General features: G+C 40.6%; 1 protein-coding gene across 2 annotated transcripts in view; it reads left to right on the top strand.

The window, feature by feature from the left end:
* The window catches only part of LOC135113448 (FAS-associated factor 1-like), a 59,702-nt gene that overhangs the window by 10,799 nt on the left and 24,455 nt on the right, over positions 1-24,448 (top strand). The window contains exons 2-5 of one of the 2 annotated variants that reach the window (XM_064028707.1): positions 1,322-1,442; positions 13,767-13,912; positions 22,612-22,766; positions 23,877-24,013. In XM_064028707.1, coding sequence (XP_063884777.1) covers positions 1,328-1,442; positions 13,767-13,912; positions 22,612-22,766; positions 23,877-24,013 — 553 coding nt within the window. In that variant the 5' untranslated portion in view covers positions 1,322-1,327. The remainder of the gene's footprint in view (positions 1-1,321; positions 1,443-13,766; positions 13,913-22,611; positions 22,767-23,876; positions 24,014-24,448) is intronic. The other variant, XM_064028708.1, reaches the window with a different exon arrangement.

Below are 24,448 nucleotides of genomic sequence, written 5' to 3'. Positions count from 1 at the left end.
CAGGGCAAATGCAATTTAATATTAGCAAGTGCGAAGTAGTTAGCGTAGGGAGAAGAGACCCATACAATACACACACACACACACACACACACACACACACACACACACACACACACACACACACACACACACACAAAAGAACGAAACATATTATGAGTTCTAGATAGCTATGACCTGATGATCAAAATTATCAGGTTCAATAATCAGGAGAGAATAAGAAATAACGAGTTCAAACCTGATACAGTTAAATTTAAAAATTAAATAAATAAACTGTTTCTCAGATAGAATGGTAGATGGATGGAATAAACTCAGTAATAAAAGAACTTTAAATGGTAGTTAGAATAAATTATGGACGAAACTGATGGGTAAAATTTGGTAGTTATCTATCATACAGGGACTACCACATGTAAGCCTGATTTTTTGCAGCTTCTGTCATTTTCCTCATGTTCATTTATGTGTGTGTGTGTGTGTGTGTGTGTGTGTGTGTGTGTGTGTGTGTGTTACAAGTACAGATATCACAAATATCTTCTATATCAACAAATGCAAAGTACTTAGCGTAGGTAGAGGAAACCCACACAGTAGATAAACATTAAACAACGAAACTCTGGTAGGTACAGGGTACGAGAAAGATTTAGTAGTTATAGTTAGCTCTGAACTCCGTCTAGGAAAAAAATGCATAGAGGCCAGAATCAGGACACATAGAGTATTAGGATTAATTTTTGGGAGTGTTAAAAGCAGGAGGCAGGAGGTAATATTAAAGTTATACTTGGCGCTAGTCAGACCTCATCTAGATTACGCTGTGCAGTTCTGGTCCTCACATTACAGAAAAGATATAGGTCTATTAGAATCAGTACAGAGGAAAACGACTAAAAAGATACAGAGGATGAGAAGTATTCCTTATGAGGCGAGATTGAAGCTGTTAAATTTACATTCTTTAGAAAGACGTAGGTTAAGAGAGGACCTGATAGAAGTCTTTAAGTGGTATAAGGGTTATAACAAGGGGGATGGAAGCAAAATTCTTAGGATCAGCAACCAGGGTAGAACAAGAAATAACGGATTCAAGCTTGAAAAATTTAGGTTTAGGAAAGAGATAGGAAGAAATTGATTCTCAAATAGAGTGGTAGATGAGTGGAACGGACACAGTAATCATGTTGTTAGTGCTAGGACATTAGGGAACTTTAAGAGAAGATTAGACGAATTTATGGATAGGGATGATAGATGGAAATACGTAGGTATATTTCATACAGGGACTGCCACGTGTAAGCCTGGTGGCTTCTTGCAGCTTCCCTTATTTCTAATGTTCTTATGTTCTTATATACAGATACTGATGGACAACGATGAGGACAGCTTCAGCGACGAATTTGATGACGAACTTCAACTAGATGATGATCTACTTATTGCTGATGATGAAATATCACCTCGCAGAATGTCTAGGAGTCTAAGTATGTCAACAAAACCCTCCAGTATTAACATAAGCAGTAGGACCGACATAATGAGAAAAAAAAAAAAAAAAAAAAAAAAAAATATATATATATATATATATATATATATATATATATATATATATATATATATATATATATATATATATATATATATATATATATATATAAGATTAGTTTATCATTATGCTTATGTAAACACAACAACTGATATTTTAGGATTACATTATATACTGGTTCCTTCCATCCTTCTCCTCCTCTTCATCATCATTTTTATAATTATGATGATCATGAGCACCACCTTCTCTATGCATTTCAGTTGTTAGTTGGTTGGTAAGCTTGGTATCTTGATCAGACAGTATCTGCCTAAGAATCTCAAGTCGGGAAAATATAAAAAGGATGGCCTCTGTAAATTAAATCGGTTCAACGTCTTAGAGCAGCGTGTCTTAACATTTTCTGACCTCAACACCCCCACCGTTGTCAAGTCTAAGTAGTCCAGCACCCCTAACTTTGGCTAACATGTAGTTACAGGGATTACAGCAGCAGCAAAATCACAAAGATAGTATAAAATATAATATTACTTAATTTTTTATTTTGTTCATTCTCCAGAAGTAAAACATGGAGGGTGTCAGTACGATGGGCACAAACAATAAATTTGGTCTTCTTCCTCATTAAAATACAATAAAACAGTTCAAAAAGAAGTTTCAAGTTTATCAAATGAAAAGTACTCTGTTGTCAAAAAAATACTAATCCAATAATTTTCATATCCCTTTTGAGGAACACTGAAAGAATACCGCCATATATGCAGCATTTCCTGGCACCCCCTAAAACTGATTTCAGCATCACCTAGGGGTGCTAGCACCCGAAATTAAGCAGCACACACACACACACAAACAAAAAAACAAAACAAAAAAAAACATTAGTGATGACAGCATCCATACAAGGCCAGTCGCTACCCAAGAACTCCTTCGCTAGTTTCAAAGTTGCTCCAAATTCGTAAAAGGACTTTCAAAGTTACGTTTGCTCACAGAAGTGCTTTCAAAGTAAATGAAAGCTCGGAAATCTCAGAAAGATTTTTACACAAGCTAAGAATATATATATATATATATATATATATATATATATATATATATATATATATATATATATATATATATATATATATATATATATATATATATATATATATATATTTTTTTTTTTATGTAGGAAGGATACTGGCCAAGGGCAACAAAAATCTAATAAAAAAAATGCCCACTGAAATGCCAGTCCCTAAAAGGGTCAAAGCAGTGGTCAAAAATTGGTGGATAAGTGTCTTGAAACCTCCCTCTTGAAGGAATTCAAGTCATAGGAAGGTGGAAATACAGAAGCAGGCAAGGAGTTCCAGAGTTTACCAGAGAAAGGGATGAATGATTGAGAATACTTGTTAACTCTTGCGTTAGAGAGGTGGACAGAATAGGAGTGAGAGAAAGAAGAAAGTCTTGTGCAGCGAGGCCGCGGAAGGAGGGGAGGCATGCAGTTAGCAAGATCAGAAGAGCAGTTAGCATGAAAATAGCGGTAGAAGACAGCAAGAGATGCAACATTGCGGCGGTGAGAGAGAGGCTGAAGACAGTCAGTTAGAGGAGAGGAGTTGATGAGACGAAAAGCTTTTGATTCCACCCTGTCTAGAACAGCAGTATGAGTGGAACCCCCCCAGACATGTGAAGCATACTCCATACATGGACGGATAAGGCCCTTGTACAGAGTTAGCAGCTGGGGGGGTGAGAAAAACTGGCGGAGACGTCTCAGAACACCTAACTTCATAGAAGCCGTTTTAGCTAGAGATGAGATGTGAAGTTTCCAGTTCAGATTATAAGTAAAGGACAGACCGAGGATGTTCAGTGTAGAAGAGGGGGACAGTTGAGTGTCATTGAAGAAGAGGGGATAGTTGTCTGGAAGATTGTGTCGAGTTGATAGATGGAGGAATTGAGTTTTTGAGGCATTGAACAATACCAAGTTTGCTCTGCCCCAATCAGAAATTTTAGAAAGATCAGAAGTCAGGCGTTCTGTGGCTTCCCTGCGTGATATGTTTACCTCCTGAAGGGTTGGACGTCTATGAAAAGACGTGGAAAAGTGCAGGGTGGTATCATCAGCATAGGAGTGGATAGGACAAGAAGTTTGGTTTAGAAGATCATTAATGAATAATAAGAAGAGAGTGGGTGACAGGACAGAACCCTGAGGAACACCACTGTTAATAGATTTAGGAGAAGAACAGTGACCGTCTACCACAGCAGCAATAGAACGGTCAGAAAGGAAACTTGAGATGAAGTTACAGAGAGAAGGATAGAAACCGTAGGAGGGTAGTTTGGAAATCAAAGCTTTGTGCCAGACTCTATCAAAGGCTTTTGATATGTCCAAGGCAACAGCAAAAGTTTCACCAAAGTCTCTAAAAGAGGATGACCAAGACTCAGTAAGGAAAGCCAGAAGATCACCAGTAGAGCGTCCTTGACGGAACCCATACTGGCGATCAGATAGAAGGTTGTGAAGTGATAGATGTTTAAGAATCTTCCTGTTGAGGATAGATTCAAAAACTTTAGATAAGCAGGAAATTAAAGCAATAGGACGGTAGTTTGAGGGATTAGAGCGGTCACCCTTTTTAGGAACAGGTTGAATGTAGGCAAACTTCCAGCAAGAAGGAAAGGTAGATGTTGACAGACAGAGCTGAAAGAGTTTGACTAGGCAAGGTGCAAGCACGGAGGCACAGTTTCGGAGAACAATAGGAGGGACCCCATCAGGTCCATAAGCCTTCTGAGGGTTTAGGCCAGCGAGGGCATGGAAAACATCATTACGAAGAATTTTAATACGAGGCATGAAGTAGTCAGAGGGTGGAGGAGAGGGAGGAACAAGCCCAGAATCGTCCAAGGTAGAGTTTTTAGCAAAGGTTTGAGCAAAGAGTTCAGCTTTAGAAATAGATGTGATAGCAGTGGTGCCATCTGGTTGAAGTAGAGGAGGGAAAGAAGAAGAAGCAAAGTTATTGGAGATATTTTTGGCTAGATGCCAGAAATCACGAGGGGAGTTAGATCTTGAAAGGTTTTGACATTTTCTGTTAATGAAGGAGTTTTTGGCTAGTTGGAGAACAGACTTGGCATGGTTCCGGGCAGAAATATAAAGTGCATGAGATTCTGGTGAAGGAAGGCTTAAGTACCTTTTGTGGGCCACCTCTCTATCATGTATAGCACGAGAACAAGCTGTGTTAAACCAAGGTTTAGAAGGTTTAGGACGAGAAAAAGAGTGAGGAATGTACGCCTCCATGCCAGACACTATCACCTCTATTATGCGCTCAGCACACAAAGACGGGTCTCTGACACGGAAGCAGTAGTCATTCCAAGGAAAATCAGCAAAATACCGCCTCAGGTCCCCCCAACTAGCAGAGGCAAAACGCCAGAGGCACCTTCGCTTAGGGGGATCCTGAGGAGGGATTGGAGTGATAGGACAAGATAAAGATATGAGATTGTGATCGGAGGAGCCCAACGGAGAAGAAAGGGTGACAGCATAAGCAGAAGGATTAGAGGTCAGGAAAAGGTCAAGAATGTTGGGCGTATCTCCAAGACGGTCAGGAGATCTCTGCAAAAGGGAAGAGGGTCAGAATGTGCTCCACTTTGGAAGTTAAGTAGTCAAAGAATTTCTTATAGTCAGAGGAGTTAGGAGAGAGGTATACAGCACAGATAAATTTAGTATGAGAATGACTCTGTAGTCGTAGCCAGATGGTGGAAAACTCGGAAGATTCAAGAGCGTGGGCACGAGAGCAGGTTAAGTCATTGCGCACATAAACGCAGCATCCAGCTTTGGATCGAAAATGAGGATAGAGAAAGTAGGAGGGAACAGAAAAGGGGCTACTGTCAGTTGCCTCAGACACCTGAGTTTCAGTGAGGAAAAGAAGATGAGGTTTAGAAGAGGAGAGGTGGTGTTCTACAGATTGAAAATTAGATCTTAGACCGCGAATGTTGCAGAAGTTAATATATATATATATATATATATATATATATATATATATATATATATATATATATATATATATATATATATATATATATATATATATATATATATATATATATATATATATATATATATATATATATATATATATATATATATATATATATATACAGAAAAAAAAGTAAAGTGAAACAGTTGAACAAAATTATAAGAAAGACACAGACAAGTAGCCCTACCATACATGGTAGCGATGATTTCAATATGTTCTTTTATATTGAGGTTTATGATCAAGAGTGCCGGCAACTTCTCCATGCTTAAATCTTCCACAATTTCATTGTTAATGATCCGGCATTGAACGAATAGCTTCATCACTCTGAAAAAAAAAAAAAAGTTGCGTCGTTGAGTGTATTTGATGATCATCGTGATTCAGATTGTAAAATAAAGATAACTATCATGTTTTATCATAATCGTCATCTTTATCAGCAAGATCATTGCTATCATTGCCTTCATTATCATTATCATCATTGTTGATTGTTACTACAAAGTGTATTGTTGAAGTAAGGCGTCTAATGCTTTCAGTGTGCCCCACATCAGTATCATTCTGTGTATCCTGTCTCCTAACTCTATACTGTTATTGTTATTGTTCTACAGATTGAAAATTAGATCTTAGACCGCGAATGTTGCAGAAGTTAATGAAGAAAAAGTTGAGGGGGGTGTCAAGACACTTAGGGTCGTCGACGGAAAGGCAGTCCGACCTGGGGACATTTATGGTCCCCTCCCCAGATGGGGACTCCGAGGCTGGTGTAGGAGTCGCCATGATTTTAAAATTTTTTGAGTGAAGGGTGTGTGTGTTATTAGGTGCTTGTAGTTTTGTGTGGAGGAAGAGAGTTGTCTTTAGAGGGCAGGCTGTGACTACCCCCTTGTGTTGTGAGACACAAAGGGAAACGTTCAGTGAGGTCACAGCTGGGTTTAATGATAAGTTCACAGCACCCCCTGAACAGTGCTTTAGACCTCACTGGGAGTAATTATCGTTTCGGCAGGTGTCTATATATATATATATATATATATATATATATATATATATATATATATATATATATATATATATATATATATATATGGTATGTGTGGGCAGATAATTTTCTCTTAAGCATATCTCATTAAATGTATGGCAGCTTCAGCATTATTAGCTTTTTTAAGACATTCTCTTTTTGTCTTAGTGTCTCGCAGCCCCCCCCTTACTCAGTCCGTGGATGACTTTGCTGTAGCTAATCAATTTTATGCCAGATAGCTATTTCGAGTCTACATAGATTCAGCTTCACTGGCGGTTATGAGTAGCTGCTGTAGGAGCTGGAGTAAGAATGAGGTAGCTGGCGTGCTGCGTAAAGAGAGAGAGAGAGAGAGAGAGAGAGAGAGAGAGAGAGAGAGAGAGAGAGAGAGAGAGAGAGAGAGAGAGAGAGAGAGAGAGAGAGAGAGAGAGAGAGAGAGAGATTTAATGCTTTTATTCACAAAAAAATACAATATAATTTGTGAAAAAGACTGTTGATCCCTGATAGACAGTCTTATCAGGATAATGTTTGAATACATAAATAAATTAAATGTAAAATCACAGCATTTCTAGGCACTAGTTATATTTGAGGCACCATTCGTTACTGCACTATCACAAACGTGCTAGTCTCATTTGATTGCACAAAATTTCGGGTGTTCCCTTAATGTTTGTGGCAGAATCGCAATAAAGTGTTTTGCCAGTTCGGGTAGTGTAGGTGAAGGTGTGGGGCACTGTTTTCTGAGGTGTGAGGGATGAGCACAGTCCCTCAGGTAGTGTTCAAGACTGTCCCTTCGGCGAACCGCACAGTCGGCATCGTGTCTCCTCCTCCGATGTCGCGAAGCCGAGTTGCCACGGGTAAGGGTAACCGAGACGTATCCTGTATGTCACCACCTCACACAGGGGCGGGCAGCCTGCGGCAACCTGGCGGAACCATCTGACGCTCTCGCTCCCCTGATCGTGTTGTTCCTGCTGTCGCTGCCTTTCTGCGTGGGCTTTCACTGCTCCTCTCAGCTGATTCAACGTCCTGGGGATGACTGTGGCCACCGTTGCGACACTGGCTGCCCGTTTGGCGAGGGCGTCCGCTTCTTCATTTCCTGAGATTCCCACGTGGGATGGTATCCACGTAAGAGTGACACTTCTGCCCGCATTGTGGATAGCTCTTGCTGTTTTCCAGATGGCTCGGGTTTGAGTGATGTTTTCTCCATCCTGCTTGTTGATCGCTACAATGGCAGTCATGGAGTCAGTGGCAATAAGTACATTCCGGTAGTGGTAGGTGTAGGCGTGTTCAAGTGCCATTACTATCGCAGCTAATTCAGTTTGTGTAGACGAGGAGAAATCAGTTGTTCGAGCAGAGGCGGTGTTGGTGATGGCGGAGACTGCCGCGCGCCCATTGTCGGTCTTGCATACATACGCCGCCCCAGACCGCCCTGTCACCGGATCAGTGGATCCGTCGGTGAAATATGTGGCAGTGTGTGCCCCCTGGGCGGCGCTTATGTTATGGAGCCCTTCTTGCTGTAGTTCTGCCATTGCACACAGGATTTTCTTTTTCCGTGGTGGGTTGATGATGGTGGTGATGCATGTCGTTTCCCACGGGGGCGCAGTTTGAGCCTCGGTAGGGGTGGCAGCGGTGATTAATGTCCCCCAGGTGATCCCAGAGCTGTCGAGGGCTTCCACCGCTCGTTTAAACCACCTGCTTTGGTTCCCCTGCTCACGGTGGCTGTGGAGAAGTGTATGTAGGTGATCTGGGTGGCCTCTGATGGCAGTCTTGATAAAGAGGTTGGCGATCACAGTGTTTATTCTTTGTGTAAGCGGAGGTACCTGTGTCTCACTCCTTAAATTGTCCACCTTCGTCCACTTCGGGGCTCCCAGGGCTACTCTTAACGCCTCATTTGGGATGGTTTCAAGGCCCTTAGTGTCATTGCTTGTCATGTTGAGTAAAGCAGGACTGGCATAGTCTATGAGTGACCGCACGAGAGACTTGTAGGCACTCATTATAACTCTGCCCGATGCTCCCATTCCACGCCATGACAGCGCCTTCAAAACCTTGTTTCTGGCCCGGCACTTGCCCTTCAAATGCTGAATCTCAGCTTTGCAGGTGTTATTACGGGTGACCATGACGCCAAGATATCGATGGGTGGCCACCCAATCTAAATCCTGGCCCTGCAGTCTCAGCTTGGTAGGCGAAGTGGATCGTGTGTGAGACATCGCCTTCGTCTTGGTGTGGGAGATGGTGAAGCCGAGTTCTTCACACTTGGCAGCCAGAAGGTTGAGAGAGTCCTGCATTGTGGTGACAGAGTCTGCCTGTCGTTTGCAGCACAACGTCATCAGCATACCCTATGTGTTGCGTCCCTCGTGGACAGGGAAGTCTGGCAAGGACGTCCATGAGAATATTAAATAACGTTGGGCTAAGGACTCCTCCCTGTGGTGTTCCATTTTCCAGGAGCGTATAGTCAGATGCCTCTTCCTGGAACACAACACGAGCCTTCCTGTTGGTTAAGTAGTGCTGCACCTATGATAGTAGTCTACCTTTCACCCCAAGCTTGGTGAGCTCATGGAGGATGGTCATGGGCTGAGCTCTGTCAAATGCCTTTTCAATATCGAGGAACACTGCTGTCTTTGCTTGATGATAAGAGAAGTAGTTGGAGAGGCAGTTGGCAGTACTTCTGTGTTTAACAAAACCGTTCACACTAAAATGTAGGCGCCCCGTTTTTCTTTCCATCATTTTGCATATCATTGAGGTAAGGCTGACCGGGCAATACTTGTTTCCCTCACCTGGTTTTGGTATGGGGACAATGTTTGCTGTCTTTCATACTTCAGGGAGTGTTCCCTGTGATAGGGACATGTTGTACAGGTGTAGGAGTGGGTCCCCCGTAACATTACACACTGCATTCAGCATACTTTCATACTTCAGGGAGTGTTCCCTGTGATAGGGACATGTTGTACAGGTGTAGGAGTGGGTCCCCCGTAACATTACACACTGCATTCAGCATGGAATACGTTATGCCATCCACCCTGGGTGCTGTGTCTCGGCTTGTGTTCCTCGCTCCCAGCAGCTCCTCCCTCGTTATGGGCGCGTCGGTGTCGTCTGCTAGGCGCACGGCCGCAGCGACACCAGCCTCCCTGGCCGGGTCTAGGTTATTTTTAGCCTCCTTGACGTTTTCAGGCAGACTGTCACTTGCCGCTCGCTCCCGATACTCCCTCATTAACTCAGATGCCTTCCCCGCTGGATCAGGGTGGCGGGGAGGTTTTGTGTTTGCCTCTGACGCGGTTCACTTGTCTCCACACCTGCGTCATGCTGGCATCATGGTTCAACTTGCTCATGTTTTCAAGCCACTTCTCTTCACGAATGGTCTTTATCTGTTCCCTGGCATAGGAAGCCCATTCTATTATGTCACGTTTATCCTTGGTGGCTCTCGTGCGCTTGTATGTAGTAGTGAGTTGCCGTGAAACTTGATGCAGGAACTTTATCCTGCTGTCATAGTACCAGAGGTATTTCTTATTAGGATTAAATTTGTTACCCCCTTTGCGAGGCATGGAGGCATCAGCTGCAGCGTGGATAGCTTTCGTCAGGTCGTCAGCAAAGCTTTCCACTGAGGCAGGGAGGGTGTATGAGGCATACCAGGTGTTTAAGTAGTTTGTGAATTTCAACCAGTCAGCTTTCCGTGTCAGCCACCTCTTCCATGTGGCGTTGGAGAGGTGTGTGGACCTCGGGAGATGTATCTCATACTCCTGTGCCCAGTGATCACTTAGGAGTTCTGGTATGCCGTGAACGTTTTGGATACAGTCATTGCCATTCACTGTAAGGGTGAGATCAAGCCTCCCACCCCCAGTATGAGTTTTTTTATTTTTTATGTAGGAAGGATACTGGCCAAGGGCAACAAAAATCTAATAAAAAAAAAATGCCCACTGAAATGCCAGTCTCATAAAGGGGTCAAAGCAGTGGTCAAAAATTGGTGGATAGGTGTCTTGAAACCTCCCTCTTGAAGGAATTCCAGTCGTAGGAAGGTGGAAATACAGAAGCAGGCAGGGAGTTCCAGAGTTTACCAGAGAAAGGGATGAATGATTGAAAATACTGGTTAACTCTTGCGTTAAAGAGGTGGACAGAATACGGGTGAGAGAAAGAAGAAAGTCTTGTGCAGCGAGGCCACGGAAGGAGGGGAGGCATGCAGTTAGCAAGATCAAAAGAGCAGTTAGCATGAAAATAGCGGTAGAAGACAGCTAGATATGCAACATTGCGGCGGTGAGAGAGAGGCTGAAGACAGTCAGTTAGAGGAGAGGAGTTGATGAGACGAAAAGCTTTTGATTCCACCCTGTCTAGAAGAGCAGTATGAGTGGAACCCCCGCAGACATGTGAAGCATACTCCATACATGGACGGATAAGGCCCTTGTACAGAGTTAGCAGCTAGTGGGGTGAGAAAAACTGGCGGAGACGTCTCAGAACACCTAACTTCATAGAAGCTGTTTTAGCTAGAGATGAGATGTGAAGTTTCCAGTTCAGATTATAAGTAAAGGACAGACCGAGGATGTTCAGTGTAGAAGAGGGGGACAGTTAACTGTCATTGAAGAAGAGGGGATAGTTGTCTGGAAGGTTGTGTCGAGTTGATAGATGGAGGAATTGAGTTTTTGAGGCATTGAACAATACCAATTTTGCTCTGCCCCAATCAGAAATTTTAGAAAGATCACAAGTCAGGCGTTCTGTGGCTTCCCTGCGTGATATGTTTACCTCCTGAAGGGTTGGACGTCTATGAGAAGACGTGGAAAAGTGCAGGGTGGTATCATCAGCGTAGGAGTGGATAGGACAAGAAGTTTGGTTTAGAAGATCATTAATGAATAATAAGAAGAGAGTGGGTGACAGGACAGAACCCTGAGGAACACCACTGTTAATAGATTTAGGAGAAGAACAGTGACCGTCTACCACAGCAGCAATAGAACGGTCAGAAAGGAAACTTGAGATGAAGTTACAGAGAGAAGGATAGAAACCGTAGGAGGGTAGTTTGGAAATCAAAGCTTTGTGCCAGACTCTATCAAAGACTTTTGATATGTCCAAGGCAACAGCAAAAGTTTCACCAAAATCTCTAAAAGAGGATGACCAAGACTCAGTAAGAAAAGCCAGAAGATCACCAGTAGAGCGGCCTTGACGGAACCCATACTGGCGATCAGATAGAAGGTTGTGAAGTGATAGATGTTTAAGAATCTTCTTGTTGAGGATAGATTCAAAAACTTTAGATAAGCAGGAAATTAAAGCAATAGGACGGTAGTTTGAGGGATTAGAGCGGTCACCCTTTTTAGGAACAGGTTGAATGTAGGCAAACTTCCAGCAAGAAGGAAAGGTAGATGTTGACAGGCAGAGCTGAAAGAGTTTGACTAGGCAAGGTGCAAGCACGGAGGCACAGTTTCGGAAAACAATACGAGGGACCCCATCAGGGACCCCCTTCCGAGGGTTTAGGCCAGCGAGGGCATGGAAAACATCATTGCGAAGAATTTTAATAGGTGGCATGAAGTAGTCAGAGGGTGGAGGAGATGGAGGAACAAGCTCAAAATCGTCCAAGGTAGAGTTTTTAGCAAAGGTTTGGGCAAACAGTTCAGCTTTAGAAATAGATGTGATAGCAGTGGTGCCATCTGGTTGAAGTAGAGGAGGGAAAGAAGAAGAAGCAAAGTTATTGGAGATATTTTTGGCTAGATGCCAGAAATCACGAGGGGAGTTAGATCTTGAAAGGTTTTGACATTTTCTGTTAATGAAGGAGTTTTTGGCTAGTTGGAGAACAGACTTGGCATGGTTCCGGGCAGAAATATAAAGTGCATGAGATTCTGGTGATGGAAGGCTTAAGTACCTATTGTGGGTCACCTCTCTATCATGTATAGCACGAGAACAAGCTGTGTTAAACCAAGGTTTAGAAGGTTTAGGACGAGAAAAAGAGTGAGGAATGTACGCCTCCATGCCAGACACTATCACCTCTGTTATGCGCTCAGCACACAAAGACGGGTCTCTGACACGGAAGCAGTAGTCATTCCAAGGAAAATCAGCAAAATACCTCCTCAGGTGCCCCCAACTGGCAGAGGCAAAACGCCAGAGGCACCTTCGCTTAGGGGGATCCTGAAGAGGGATTGGAGTGATAGGACAAGATAAAGATATGAGATTTTGATCGGAGGAGCCCAACGGAGAAGAAAGGGTGACAGCATAAGCAGAAGGATTAGAGGTCAGGAAAAGGTCAAGAATGTTGGGCGTATCTCCAAGACGGTCAGGAATACGAGTAGGGTGTTGCACCAATTGCTCTAGGTCATGGAGGATAGCAAAGTTGTAGGCTAGTTCACCGGGATGGTCAGTGAAGGGAGAGGAAAGCCAAAGCTGGTGGTGAACATTGAAGTCTCCAAGAATGGAGATCTCTGCAAAAGCGAAGAGGGTCAGAATGTGCTCCACTTTGGAAGTTAAGTAGTCAAAGAATTTCTTATAGTCAGAGGAGTTAGGAGAGAGGTATACAGCACAGATAAATTTAGTATGAGAGTGACTCTGTAGTCGTAGCCAGATGGTGGAAAACTCGGAAGATTCAAGAGCGTGGGCACGAGAGCAGGTTAAGTCATTGCGCACATAAACGCAGCATCCAGCTTTGGACCGAAAATGAGGATAGAGAAAGTAGGAGGGAACAGAAAAGGGGATACTGTCAGTTGCCTCAGACACCTGAGTTTCAGTGAGGAAAAGAAGATGAGGTTTAGAAGAGGAGAGGTGGTATTCTACAGATTGAAAATTAGATCTTAGACCGCGAATGTTGCAGAAGTTAATGAAGAAAAAGTTGAGGGGGGTGTCAAGACACTTAGGGTCGTCGACAGAAAGGCAGTCCGACCTGGGGACATTTATGGTCCCCTCCCCAGATGGGGACTCCGAGGCTGGTGTACGAGTCGCCTTGATGATTTTAAATTTTTTGGGTGAAGGGTGTGTGTGTTATTAGGTGCTTGTAGTTTTGTGAGGAGGAAGAGAGTTGTCTTTAGAGGGCAGGCTGTGACTGCCCCCTTGTGTTGTGAGACACAAAGGGAAACGTTCAGTGAGGTCACAGCTGGGTTTAATGATAAATTCACAGTACCCCCTGAACAGTGCTTTAGACCTCACTGGGAGTAATTATCGTTTCGGCAGGTGTTTACTGCCTCCTCCTGAAGGAGGAGGCAGTAAGTAAAAAGTAATCTTTAAAGGTCAGTTCATCCTCCAATTCTCTATTACATCAACCATTCTTCTTTTAAATGAGCATCACAACATATTTTTTTTTCTTTCTCATCTTTTCACTAATAATATACACCAACCCCAACAGTACCTGAGGAAATAGAAGATGAAGTTGTAGGTGTCGCAGTTTTCACGGACGAGTTCAGGAGTCGCTATGGTAGATGTGTGCCCCTTTTTTACCAGGGCTCGTTCAGCGAAGCCCTGAATCACTCCGTTTTGCTTCCTGCAATGGATGTGAGTATTTTTTGACATTAGTGTGTGTGTGTGTTTGTGTGTGTGTGTGTGTGTGTGTGTGTGTGTGTGTGTGTGTGAGAGAGAGAGAGAGAGAGAGAGAGAGAGAGAGAGAGAGAGAGAGAGAGAGAGAGAGAATGTATGTACGAGTATATATATATATATATATATATATATATATATATATATATATATATATATATATATATATATATATATATATATATATATATATATATATATATATATTCTAAACCAAACTTCTTGTCCTATCCACTCCTACGCTGATGATACCACCTTGCACTTTTCCACGTCTTTTCATAGACGTCCAACCCTTCAGGAGGTAAACATATCACGCAGGGAAGCCACAGAACGCCTGACTTCTGATCTTTCTAAAATTTCTGATTGGAGCAGAGCAAACTTGGTATTGTTCAATGCCTCAAAAACTCAATTCCTCCATCTATCAACTCGACACAACCTTCCAGACAATTATCCCCTCTTCTTCAATGACACTCAGCTGTCCCCCTCTTCTACACTGAACATCCTCGGTCTGTCCTTTACTTATAATCTGAACTGGAAACTTCACATCTCATCTCTAGCTAAAACAGCTTCTATGAAGTTAGGTGTTCTGAGACGTCTCCGCCAGTTTTTTTCACCCCCCCACCTGCTAACTCTGTACAAGGGCCTTATCCGTCCATGTATGGAGTATGCTTCACATGTCTGGGGGAGTTCCACTCATACTGCTCTTCTAGACAGGGTGGAATCAAAAGCTTTTCGTCTCATCAACTCCTCTCCTCTAACTGACTGTCTTCAGCCTCTCTCTCACCGCCGCAATGTTGCATATCTAGCTGTCTTCTACCGCTATTTTCATGCTAACTGCTCTTTTGATCTTGCTAACTGCATGCCTCCCCTTCTTCCACGGCGTCGCTGCACAAGACTTTCTTCTTTCTCTCACCCCTATTCTGTCCACCTCTCTAACGCAAGAGTTAACCAGTAATCTCAATCATTCATCCCTTTCTCTGGTAAACTCTGGAACTCCCTGCCTGCTTCTGTTTTTCCACCTTCCTATGACTTGAATTCCTTCAAGAGGGAGGTTTCAAGACACTTATCCACCAATTTTTGACCACTGCTTTGACCCCTTTATGGGACTGGCATTTCAGTGGGCATTTTTTTTATTAGATTTTTGTTGCCCTTGGCCAGTATCCTTCCTACATAAAAAAAAAAAAAATATATATATATATATATATATATATATATATATATATATATATATATATATATATATATATATATATATATATATATATATATATATATATATATATTTTTTTTTTTTTTTTACATGGAGAAGGCAGTACACTCCTACCAAAATGATAATTATTCCCAGTGAAGTTTCAAACACTGGATCAGCGGGCGCTGTGAATTCATAAAAAAATCCAGCTGTGACCTCACTCATCGTATCCCTTTTGTGCCTCACATCCCGTCCCCATCTGGGGAGAAGACCAGACATGCCCCCTTCTTGTCTTGACACTCCTCTCCACTTTTCTTCATTACCTTATGCAGCATTCGCAGCCTTAGATCTAAGTTTTCAATCCGTAGAATACCACATCTCCTCTAATAAACATATATTTCCATAACTAGGGAGATAGTGGAACAGGAGATAGATATGCTAAAAGAGTTCAAGACACCAGGATCAGATTAAATATATCCCAGAGTAATTAAGGAATGCAAAAAGGTTATTAGTGAGCCGTTAGTTTCTGTCTTTAGGAAATCACTTGAGTCAGGTCAGGTACCAGTAATGTGGAGGCAGGCTAATGTAGTACCCATCTTTAAGAAAGGAGATAAAACGTTAGCATCTAACTATAGACCTGTCAGCTTAACTTCAGTTGTAGGCAAAATATTAGAGTCAAATATAGCGAGGAACATTAGGGAACATTTAGACAAACATAACTTGATAAATCAGTCACAGCATGGCTTCACGAAGGGGAAGTCTTGCCTGACGAACTTGTTAAGTTTTTTACAGTAAAGTGTACGAGGCAGTAGATAATAGTGATAGTTATGATATCTTATATCTAGATTTTAGTAAAGCATTTGACAAAGTATCCCATCAAAGGCTCCTGAGAAAGGTTAGGGCACACGGGATAGATGGGAAGGTGTTAGGCTGGATAGGGTTATGGCTTACCTACAGGCAACAAAGAGTTGTAATAAACGGCTCGAAATACGACCGGGGTGGAGTGCCACAGGGATCAGTATTAGGGCCGTTGTTATTTATAATATTTATCATTGACTTGGATAGTGGAATTAGTAGTGATGTTAGTAAATTTGCGGATGACACAAGGACAGGTAGATTAATTAGCTCAGAATCGGATACCATCGCCTTCCAGGCAGATCTAGATAGGATGAATGAATGGACGGACAAATGGCAAATGCAATTTAATATCAACAAATGCAAAGTACTTAGCGTAGGTAGAGGAAACCCACACAGTAGGTACACATTAAACAACGAAACTCTGGTAGGTACAGGGTACGAGAAAGATTTATGAGTTATAGTTAGCTCTGAACTCCGTCTAGAAAAAACAATGTACGAGTATAGAGGCCAGAAACAGGGCAAATAGGGTACTAGGATTAATTTTTGGGAGTCTTAAAAATAGAAGGCCGGAAGTAATATCAAAGTTATTCTTGGCGCTGGTCAGGCCTCATCTAGACTACGCTGTGCAGTTCTGGTCCCCACATTACAGGAAAGGTATAGGTCTATTCGAATCAGTACAAAGGAAAATGACTAAAAGGATACAGGGGATGAGGAGTATTCCTTACGAGGCGAGACTGAAGCTGTTAAATTTTACATTCTTTAGAGAGACGTTGGTTAAGAGGGGACCTGATAGAAGTCTTTAAGTGGTATAAGAGTTATAACAAGGGGGATGTAAACTAAATTCTTAGGATCAGGAACCAGGGTAGAACGAGAAATAAAGGGTTCAAGTTTGAAAAATTTAGGTTTAAGAAGGAGATAGCAAAAAAAAAAAAAAAGGGTTATCAAATAGAGTGGTAGATGAATGGAACGGACTCAGTAATTATGTTGTTAGTGCTAGGACATTAGAGAGCTTTAAAAGAAGATTAGACAGGTTTATGGATAGGGATGACAGGTGGAAATAGGTTCTATATTTCATACAGGGACTGCCACGTGTAAGCCTGGTCGCTTCTTGCAGCTTCCCTTATTTTTATATGTTCTTATGTTCTTATGTTCTAAACCTCATATTCTTTTCCTCACTGAAATACAGGTGTCTGAGGCAACTGACAGTAGCCATTTTTTTCTTCTCTCCTACTTTTTATGTCCTCATTCAGTCCAAAGCTGGATGTTGCGCCTATATGCGTATTGACTTGACTTGTTCTCATGCCCACTATCTTTAATCTCCTCAATTTTCCACCATCTGGCTACAACTACAGTCACTCTCAAACTAATTTTATCACTCAACTCCTCCGACTATAAGAAATTCTTTGTCTACTTAACTTCCAAAGTGGAGTACATTCTGACCCTCTTCCCTTTTGCGGAGATCTCCACTCTTGCAGACTTCAATGTTCACCACTAGCTTTGGCTTTCTTCTCCCTTCACTGTCCATCTTGGTGAACTAGCCTTTAACTTTGCTATATTCCATGACCTAGAGCAGCTGGTGCAACATTCTACTCATATTCCTGACGGTCATGGGGACGCACCCAACATGCTTGATCTTTTCTTAACCTCTAATCCTTCCGCTTATGCTGTCACCCTACCTTCTCGGTTATGTTCCTCCGATCACAGCCTCATATATGTATCTTGTCCTATCGCTCCAATCTCTCCATAGGATCCTCCAAAAAGGAGGTGCCTCTGGTTTTTTGCCTCTGCCAATTGGGTGGGACCTGAGCAGGTATTATTCTGATTTCCCTTGGAATGACTACTGCTTCCGTGTCAGAGACCCGTCTCTGTAAGCTGAGCACATTAAAGATGTACAGTGTCTTGCACGGAGGCGTACATTCCTCGCTCTTTTTCTCGGCCTATATCTTCCAAGCATTACTTTACATTACTTTACTTTTACTGAGTAAAAGGGGAAATGTATTGTGATTGAGTGTTGGAGTGTGTTGGTCTAGAGTAGAAATTTGTTCCTTAATTCTCTTTAATGTGTATTACCTCAATCTATTTGTAAGTTAACATTATTAGTAGTATATTCTGTTATTATATAGAATAACTGTGTTTTCTACCCCAACATTGAATTGGTATTCAGGTGATTCCTGGCGTGCTGTGCCAAGGTCAGAATTTTGAGAGAGGGTTTAATAGCCGACAATTTCTAATAGGTCGGATAGGTATTCAAGGCCTTTAAAAATACAGACCTTTAAGACTTCCTGAGATCAGTGTACCGTCCACTTTCTTGGAAAGATAACCGGGATCGTGACATCTGGGTTCCGTCAAGCCCGCTCTAATGGTGGTCTTCTGGCTTTCCGTATTGAGTCTTGGTCATCCTCTTTTAAAAATTTTGGTGAGACTTTTGCTGCTGCCTTAGACATACCAAAAACTCTTGATAGAGTCTGACACAAAGCTTTGATTTCCAAACTACCCTCCTAAAGCTTTTATCCTTTTCTCTGTAACTTCATCTCAAGTTTCCTTTCTGACCGTTATGTTGCTGCTGTGGTAGACACTCGCTGTTCTTCTTCTAAATATATTAACAGTGGTTTTCCTCAGGGTTCTGTCCTGTCGCCCACTCTCTTCCTTTAATTCATCAATGATATTCTAAACCAAACTTCTTGTCCTATCCACTCCTATGTTGATGATACTATCCCGTACTTTTCCAAGTCTTTTCATAGACAACCAACCCTTCAGGAAGTAAACATTTCACGCAGGGAAGCCACAGAACGCCTGACTTTTGATCTTTCTAAAATTTCTGATTGGGGCAGAGCAAATTTAGTATTGTTCAATGCCTCGAAAAACTAAATTCCTCCATCTATCAACTCAACACAACTTTACAGACAACTATCCCCTCTTCTTCAATGACACTTAACTGTTCCCTTCTACTACATTGAACATCATCAGTCTGCCCTTTTCTTATAATCCAAACTGGAAACTTCACATATCATCTCTAGCTAAAACAGCTTCCATGAAGTTAAGTGTTCTGAGACTTCTCCACCAGTTTTTCTCAATCTCTCAGATCCTAACTCTGTACAAGGGCCTTACCCGACCATGTATGGAGTATGCTTCACATGTCTGGGGGGGGTTCCACCCATACCGCTCTTTTTAGACAGTGGAATCAAAAGCTTTTTGTCTCATCAACTCCTTTCTTCTAACTAAATGTCTTCAGCCTCTTTCTCATCACCGCAGTATTGCATTTCTAGCTGTCTTCTACCGTTACTTTCATACTAACTGCTCTTCTGATCTTGCTATCTGCATGTCTCCCCTCGTCCCGCAGTCCTGCTGCACAAGACTTTTTTCATTCTCTCATCCCTATTTTGTCCACCTCTTCAATGCAAGAGGTAATTAGTATTCTCAACTGTTCATTTCTTTCTCTGGTAAACTCTGGAACTCCCTGCCTGCTTTTGTATTTCCTTTTTCCTACAACTTAGACTCTTTCAAGAGGGAATTTTTTAGATATTTATCCTTCAATTTTCGATGAGTCTCGACGTGTCGTGTCTTTTTGGACTGGCACCTGAGTGGGAATTATTAATTTTTTTTTTCCAGTTTTATTTCCCTTGGCAAGTGTCCCTCTCACGTAAAAAAAAAATGGTAGTTGGGAAGAGGGAAGGGAATGGGGATGTAGAAGAGGAGAGAACGAAGGCAGACCGAAGATTCATGTCAAAGGCAGTTCTTTCCAATGACAGGTGCCACGAAAAAAAGTTGATAGGTGTCACTTTTGTTAGAAATATATATATTGTAAAGCTGTTTTAATTTTATATATATATATATATATATATATATATATATATATATATATATATATATATATATATATATATATATATATATATATATATATATATATATATATATATATATATATATATATATATATATATATTAACGAACACCAACTTAGGACACAAGCTGGGAAAAGATTCGTGAACCACGTGCCTGGAAACACAGGCAGTAGCAAGGACAAAAAAAAAAAAAAGTATATAATTACCTGGGATTACCGCCCACGAATCGTTCATCTACGCCCAAACAGGATGTTATACACTCTCCTAAAAATAAATAAATAAATAAATAAATAAATAAATAAATAAAATGCCTATTTGCAGTCTCCCAAAAGACAGGCAACCAACCACAGTATTTATAAAGAACATGTAATACCTCACTTGTAACATTCATATATAATTAATTTGAAACAACATTTTTCATATATAGCTCCACTGAAAAGAAGAAACATTCTTGCTTTGTTAATATTTTGGAAAATTTCATGAGATTAATTTTGCTGTATGAGAAAATTTGTGGCAGAAAAAATAAATGCCATCTACAAATATGGCGATACTACCATATGACCGTCGAAATTAATGTTGATGTCAGATGTTACCGGATGGGCAAAATCGGTCACTTTAAGGCTACTTCCTTTAATGATATACGAGTATTAACATTTATTTATTTATATATTAATATTCAATAACGCTTATAAGTAGTCTAGAGTCATTCTTGTTGGAAAAGCTTTATGCAGTAGAACACCACTGGTTTATGTATGCACGAAGTGGTCTTGAGTGCCTTATGTTACTATGGCACCTGTGTATGGTGTATGATGGTGGTGCATAATGTGCACCACCATCATACTGTGTGTGACTGGGTGTGATCTGTAGTGTGACATGGTGTTGTGTGGCAGGATGTGATACGGAAAATGGTTTGGCTTGTTTTGACTTATTAGTGAGAATTGAGTCTATTTGAGCATCAGTTGGGAAAACGTGTATGCTTGTTTGTATGCTGCCCAGGGCTAGAAAGATCCCTGATAACCAGCTTTGGAACACCATGGAAGGACTGACAATTAATGTTGATCAAGAGGTCGGATTATTTGTCCATGATAGGCGAAGATAAATGAGTTCGAATACGGCAACGATTAGATAGAAGTGTGTGTGTGTGTGTGTGTGTGTGTGTGTGTGTGTGTGTGTGTGTGTGTGTGTGTGTGTGTGTGTGTGTGAGAGAGAGAGAGAGAGAGAGAGAGAGAGAGAGAGAGAGAGAGAGAGAGAGAGAGAGAGAGAGAGAGAGAGAGAGAGAGAGAGAGAAAATAAATTTTATCTACCAGTAAATATTAACCTTTATATATATATATATATATATATATATATATATATATATATATATATATATATATATATATATATATATATATATATATATATATATATATATATATATATATATATATATTTTTTTTTTTTTTTATTATTATTAGAATGGGAGAACTGCACAGCTGGAGCCATTCTGTCATATATATGAAAATAAAGACTAATTACTTACCAATGACTTATAGGAGCACATAATATTTAAACCACTATGGATTATTCATCGTCATGCCTCTTTTGGACCCGTCATAGAGAATTGTTCTAAAGAAAGGATGAATTAGGTCACAAAAAAACACCATTGCCTGGGATCGAACCCTGGGATCCTCTACACCCAAGGAAGCGTGAGTTTAGCCTGTAGAGAATCAGTAGAGTGTCCTTGCCGAAACCACCCTAGCAACATGGAGACAAATAATCAATTAATTGTTTATTCTAGTGGATTGTGCCACGTAAACTAGGCCATTCATTATAGCTGTGTGAAGCATCGATGGGTCTCATTGATCTTTGCACCTGTGGCCTTGGATTTCCACAATCTATTTTGTCCATGTTTCTCAAGGTAACCATTTATCGAACAATCTGAAGAAAGACTGAACATATGGTTGAACTGTGCGCAGAATGCCTCATAGATGCATTGTTAAGCCCTCTTACCACTGCACAAACCACAAACCACCTCTTTCCACTGTAGTAAACACCTATCGCCACTCACTTGGCCCTGTAGGGATGTTCACTTTTCTCCTGTTTAACAACAGAAAATTCTAGTACATAATAATTACAGCTCCTGAGCTTCGCACCCCACGTTCTACTTGTAGGACAGACACATTCTTCTGCAGCGCCTGACATGCATACCATGGCCTGCTCCCTCGCTTCATAACTTTGACAACACATCAGAAACTCCAGGGTTTCGGATGAGAGAATAATCTCTACTCGATCTCGTTCTTGTCATCTAATGCCACGTTGACTCTCTTCCGAATTACTGAGTGACGGACTACGCAGCACGCATAGTGCCTCTACTGAAAAAAAAAAAAAACACGCTACATTAAACTAACAAAACCATCCTTAGAATATTTTTATCAACCTCGAATTGTTTTAGAACTTTACTATATTATCTCATTTTTAGACGACTATTACATAAAGCTGGAAATCATTACTGAATCGCGGGATTCTTGTCATTACGGATAAAGCTGGATTCTCCGATAACTCGTAGTTACCTCTAAAATGATGAAATTGATTATATTTCCATAACTTTATTTCATTTCTAATACTGGATTAAATAAAAAAAAATAAATAAATAAATTTTTTTTTTATTTTCATCTGAATTTTAACCATTTTGTTTACGAAGTCATGGGTTTTCGTTGTTGTAACGCATATTTTTTTTTTTTAGTAAACCAATGAACCATCACTAAGCATCTGTGTTCTATTTGCAGAAGATGCTGTTGGCTGTGTATTTGCACCACGGTGGCAGCATCCAATCCAACATATTCAACTCACAGGTGCTGTGCAACGAGACTGTGGTGGAATTTCTGGCAGTAAACTTCGTGCTCTGGGGTTGGGACCTGACTCATAAGAAAAACAAAGACACGTAAGTCACTTCTATAATATGACAGCCGCCTAGACCGTCCTATAATAGCTTCCATGAAGTTGGGTGTTGCCTACGCAATTACTTTACCTCCTTTCAGTTGCTTACTCTAAACAAGGATCTCATCTGTCCATGTATGGAATATTGTTCCCACATAAGGAAAGATTCCTAAAGGAGATGGGGGGTCAAAAGGTTCATCGATATCTCTCCTTTAAGAGAATACTGCATTGTTGCACATCTTGCTATATTCTAACGCTATTTTTATGCTTATTGTTCTTGCGAATCTGTTGTTTCCATACCTCCCAGTCATCTTATGGTTTTGTTGTGCAAGACTTTCTAATATTCACATTTTGTCCACCTTACGTATGCAAGAGTTGATCTTCAATCTTCTATTCCCTTTACAAGTAAACTCTGGATTCCTGTTACTTTTTTTTTTATTATAATTTGAAATGTTTCGAAACATGATTATCAAGACACGGCAAAAAGTAAATTAATTCATCTCTTGATTCTACTTGAGGGGAGGAGTGGAAACTGCATCTGAGTGAGCTTTTCATCACTGTTTTCCTTGACATATCTCAGTGAAACGTAAATGACTGGTTGTAATAAATTACCTTTATCTGTTTCACATACATCCATAAAGAAGTAGTATCATCATTTCGCAAACATAAAGTAACCATTGATTTTATAATTTGCATGGAAGTATTACTGGAAGGAAAGTGCACAGCAAAAACGATTTATTTCGGGAGTATCTTTCTTTCTTTCTTTTTTTTTTTTTTTTTTTAGATGAAAAAAAAGATTACCCCAATCTACCATGTGTAGCAATATTTTTTCCCAATCAACCATGTGTAGCAATAACAGTATAGAGTTAGGAGACAGGATACACAGAATGATACTGATGTGGGGCACACTGAAAGCATTAGACGCCTTACTTCAACAATACACTTTGTAGTAACAATCAACAATGATGATAATGATAATGAAGGCAATGATAGCAATGATCTTGCTGATAAAGATGACGATTATGATAAAACATGATAGTTATCTTTATTTTACAATCTGAATCACGATGATCATCAAATACACTCAACGACGCAACTTTTTTTTTTTTTTCAGAGTGATGAAGCTATTCGTTCAATGCCGGATCATTAACAATGAAATTGTGGAAGATTTAAGCATGGAGAAGTTGCCGGCACTCTTGATCATAAACCTCAATATAAAAGAACATATTGAAATCATCGCTACCATGTATGGTAGGGCTACTTGTCTGTGTCTTTCTTATAATTTTGTTCAACTGTTTCACTTTACTTTTTTTTCTGTATATATATATATATATATATATATATATATATATATATATATATATATATATATATATATATATATATATATATATATATATATATATATATATATATATATATATATATATATATATATATATTAACTTCTGCAACATTCGCGGTCTAAGATCTAATTTTCAATCTGTAGAACACCACCTCTCCTCTTCTAAACCTCATCTTCTTTTCCTCACTGAAACTCAGGTGTCTGAGGCAACTGACAGTAGCCCCTTTTCTGTTCCCTCCTACTTTCTCTATCCTCATTTTCGATCCAAAGCTGGATGCTGCGTTTATGTGCGCAATGACTTAACCTGCTCTCGTGCCCACGCTCTTGAATCTTCCGAGTTT

Source organism: Scylla paramamosain, chromosome 25 (assembly GCF_035594125.1).
Source record: "Scylla paramamosain isolate STU-SP2022 chromosome 25, ASM3559412v1, whole genome shotgun sequence".
Taxonomy (NCBI): Eukaryota; Metazoa; Arthropoda; class Malacostraca; order Decapoda; family Portunidae; genus Scylla; species Scylla paramamosain.
Note: the sequence above shows the minus strand (reverse complement) of the source record. Positions and strands in the feature narration are given on the sequence as shown.